Source organism: Eimeria tenella, genomic scaffold (assembly GCF_000499545.2).
Source record: "Eimeria tenella Houghton genomic scaffold, Eth_scaff955, whole genome shotgun sequence".
Lineage (NCBI taxonomy): Eukaryota > Apicomplexa > Conoidasida > Eucoccidiorida > Eimeriidae > Eimeria > Eimeria tenella.
Window position 1 is genome coordinate 34 of NW_013546068.1, and position 4,014 is coordinate 4,047.

The 4,014-nt window shown below is 59.0% G+C and overlaps 1 protein-coding gene across 1 annotated transcript; it reads right to left on the reverse strand.

The window, feature by feature from the left end:
* Positions 1–800: 800 nt before the first annotated feature.
* Positions 801–3,875, reverse strand: ETH_00002170 (uncharacterized protein; the record flags this gene model as incomplete). The annotated part of the gene is made up of 8 exons (XM_013380850.1): positions 801–1,015; positions 1,317–1,546; positions 1,751–1,857; positions 2,064–2,221; positions 2,591–2,614; positions 2,753–2,938; positions 3,250–3,351; positions 3,737–3,875. 8 exons carry the CDS (start codon positions 3,873–3,875, stop codon positions 801–803), a joined length of 1,161 nt encoding a protein of 386 aa, XP_013236304.1.
* Between the last annotated feature and the right edge of the window lie 139 nt (positions 3,876–4,014).

The following is a 4,014-nucleotide window of genomic DNA, read 5'->3' on the forward strand; positions in this document are numbered from 1 at the left end:
TGTGTGGAAAAGTATTTCTTTGTGCCTTGCCTGCAAATGGACGGGGGCAGAAGTGCAAAACTAGACGACGGAAAGTTCGAAGAGTCTAAAACATTGGAGAAAAAAACGGAGACTAGCAGCAGCAGCAGCAGCAGCAGCACGGGTCGACTGCACTAATGGAAAAGAACACAAGACACGGACTAGGGTCCCGTGATCCGGGTGTAGTGACACTGCAGAACAACACATCAAAACCCCAGCAGCAGAGAAAAGGGCTGACGGAAGCACTTAATAAACACTTTCGAAGCTCATTTTGCATGTTTGCTGCTTCTCCCGCAAGCTCCCAGGAGAAGCTGAGGGCCCCTGGGGGCCCCTAGGGTTTCCGGGAAACTCGCGGCATCCCTAGAGTTTAAAAGAACAAAAAAAAACTGAACTGACGACCTGAGTTGCTGCTCGCTGCGCTTCTGAGGTGTACGTACACCTCAAGTGCGCGCGCGCAGCTGCGGTGTACGTACACCCCGCGCGTGTGGGGAGCTCGGGTGTAGAGACACTTCCACACTTTGCATTTCTTTTGAGGTGTACGTACACCTGAAGGCCCGCCTCTGGCCTGCTGCGCTTCTCGGCGAGCAGCAGCAGCAGCAGCAGCAGCGGAGGCTCGAAGAACTAAAACCATTTCGAAATGTCTAAAATTGAATTTGAAGGCCTCCTGTTCATCTGCGAAGGCTCTCAGCAGCAGCAGCAGCAGCAGCAGCAGCAGCAGCAGCAGCAGCGCGTGCATGCGTGCAGCTCTACACGTATGTGTCCTCAGATTTCGCCGCGAGGCGTCACTTGCTCGCCGCCTGCTGCTGCTGCTTCTTTTGCTGCTCCTTCTCCGCAAGATGCACCTTGGGGTTCTTGAGTTCCATCTCCCGCCTGAAGCGCTCGCACTGCTGCAGCTGCTCTGGGTTCTCCGGGGCCTCCGGCAGCAGCTGCGGGTAAATTGCATGCATCTTTTTGGCCACAGAAAGTTCGAAAGGCCTTTGCCCAATTATGTTCCCGCCTGCGCAGCCATTTCCACACAAACCCAACCACTCCTCATTAGCTCAACAGCTAGCTAGCTAGCTAGCTAGCTAGCCACTTGGATAGGCAGTTAGCTAGCCAGCTAGCCAGCTAGCTACTTGGATCGGCAGGTAGCTAGCTAGCTAGCTAGCCAGCTAGCCACTTGGACAGGCAGTCAGCTAGCTAGCTAGGTAGGTGCTTGGATAGGCAGTTAGCTAGCTAAGTAGCTGCTGCTGTCCTAGGTAGCTGGCTAGCTAGGAGCCCGCAAGCGTGTGGGGCGTTTGCGGCGCGGGGCCCCACACTGGGGGCCGCATGCAGCTGCGGCTCACTGGGGTTGTACTGACAGCCCGCGAGCAGCAGCGGCCGCCCCCCCGAACAGCTGCGGCTGCAGACCACGTAGGCGCAGCCAAACTGCTGCGAGTGCTGCCAGGCCACTGCAGTGTAGTGGCCAGTCATCAGCCCGTGGGCGTGGAACTCCGTGCTGCACTTGGGGCCCATGACGCCCGTGCAGGGGTTTCCCACTTTCCCGAACCTGCGCGGCGCACGCCCTGCTGCTGCTGCTGCTGCTGCTGCTGCTGCTGCGGGGGAGCAGCGGGCGCGGGCTGCGGTGCGCCGCTGGGCTACGCAGTTCGGGTGCTGGGCCAGTGGCGGGGAAGGGGTGCAGCGTGCAGGGCTGCGGTTTGGGGTTCGGGGGTTAGGGTTTAGGGTTTAGGGTTTAGGGTTTGCGCGGCCTCACCTGTAGCAGCCCGCCTCCGAGGCCCAGGAACTGGGAATGTCAGTGGGCAGGGGCCCCACAGTGCAGCCAGTCCACAAGTTCTCTCCTATGCCTTGTTTCATGTTGGGCTGCAGCAGCAAAGCAGCAAGTCTGCAGCAATTTGCTGCTGAAGGCTGAGTGCCGCTGCTGCTGCTGCTGCGGCGGCGGGCCCCAAACCCTAGCAGCAAGCTGCGCCGTCGATCCGCGCGCAGCCGCGAGCCACGCAGACGCTGCCGCGCGGCCTTCAGCGCTGAGTGCTTAGGGTTTAGGGTTTAGGGTTTAGGGTTTGGCTCACGAGCTCGCGGGCCTCGTGGGGCGAGTGCTCCATCCTGCACTCCTGCAGCAGATTTTGGTGCTGCAGATACTTCAGCATATTTGCTGCTAACAAATCATTCCACTTCAAGCCTGGCAAAGAGTGCTGCCGCCGCACGGCGTTGTGGCCCTCCAGCATAACTGCAGCAGCAAAACAGCAGAGCTGCAGCAGCAAAATAAATTCCAAATCAATCCCATTTCCAAAATAACACTCCCAATCACACGCGGTTCCCCTCCGATAATATGTGTGGGGGCCCCCACAGGGGCCCCCACAGGGGCCTCTATAAGCGCCCCACAGGGGCCCTCATTGGGGCCCCATAGGGGCCGCCACAGGGGCCCCCACAGCATGAAGTGGGGCCCCCATGGGGGCCTCCTTAGGGGCCCTCCAGTAAGAAGCTTGCCCCCATAGGGGCCCCCATAGGAGCCCCCTAGAGGCCCCATAGGGGCCCCCATAGGCGGCCAGAGGGGCCCCTGGGGGGCCTCCCGAAGAAGTCTTTTCTGCCAGCTGACCTTCGCGGAACTTGTCCATTGTCACTGCAGAACACACAACAGCAGCAAGAGCGGGACTTTTCTGCTGCTGCTGCTGCTGCTGCTGCTGCTGCTGCAGGGGGGCTAGGCAGCAGCAAGGGGGCTCGTTGAGGAGGGAATTGAACGGAGGTTAAGGGGCCTCACTTCTTTCCTGGCGGACAACTCCCTGGCTCTCCAGCTTGCCTTCGCAAGACCCTTTTTTAGGGTCAAACTTTTGAACTATTCGCAGCTGCAGCCCCGCCCCAAAAGCCCCCACCAAACCCTCCGTCCCATACGCCCGCTGCGTCAGCCCTGTGTCGTAGATGAAGCAGCTCTTGGTGCCCGTGTGCACTGCAGCGCAGGCGCAACCGCCGAGGGTTTAGGGTTTAGGGTTTAGGGTTTGGGCTTGGCACTTCCGGCCTGGGGTTTAGGGTTTCAGACTTCAGGGCCTACGGTTTAGGGTTTGAAGTTCAGGTTCAGCGTCTAGGGTCGCGGATTTAGCGTTTAGGGTTTGGGCTTTGGGGATTGGGGTTTCGAATTTAGGGTTTAGGGTTTAGGGTTGCAGTCCGCACGGCCAGCGCGAGGAGCGGATTCAAGCTGCGGGATGCGCTCCCCCCAAATTTCTAAACCCTAAACCCTAAACCCTCGCTTTTGAGGCGCACAAATGGAAATGGTTTTCATTATTCGTCTTCCCAGATCTTCCTTGGAGCCCTCGGGAAGGCCTGGCGCTTCCCCTTCAATAGCGCTGAAGAACTCTTCACCGCCTGCTCGCAAGCAACAATAAAAGGGTTTAGGGTTTAGGGTTTAGGGTTTAAGGTTCAGGGCGTAATATATGACCTAAGGCCTTTGGTGACCCAAGGATAGCCACCAGCGACAGCTAGGACCCTCTGGGGGCCCCCTAGAGCCCTCCGGGGCCCCCCAGATATATCTCGGGGCCCCCAGGGGCCCCTGGGGGCCCCTTGAGGGCCCCCAGAGATACAAGGGCTCCCCAGGGCCTCCAGGGTCCCCCGGGGGCCCTTAGGGGCCCCCAGAGGCCTCGAGACGGGGTCTGCAGGGGCCCCCAGGGGCCCCAGGGTTTGGGGCCCCCAGGGGGCCCCCGGGGGCCCCCTGGGGCCCCTGGAAGAAGAGTGAAGGGTTTAAAAGACCCACTTTTGCAGCCAAGAGAAGAAAGACAAATTTCAGTTTTGGCCAAAGTCAAGCAGCTGGACGCTCCCTTGCGAGCTCTTGTGAGCTTCATGCGTTTGCCGTGGCCGCAGCTGGTGGAGCAGGAGCTCCAGTTGGTCTCCATTGTGTGGCAGCCTGCAGCAGCAGCAGCAGCAGCAGCAGCAGCAGCAGCAGCAGCAAGTGTAGACCAGTAAGGCGGGTGGCGACGAGCATTTATATATATATATTTATATATATATATATTTATGTTTTTTTGCTTGTTT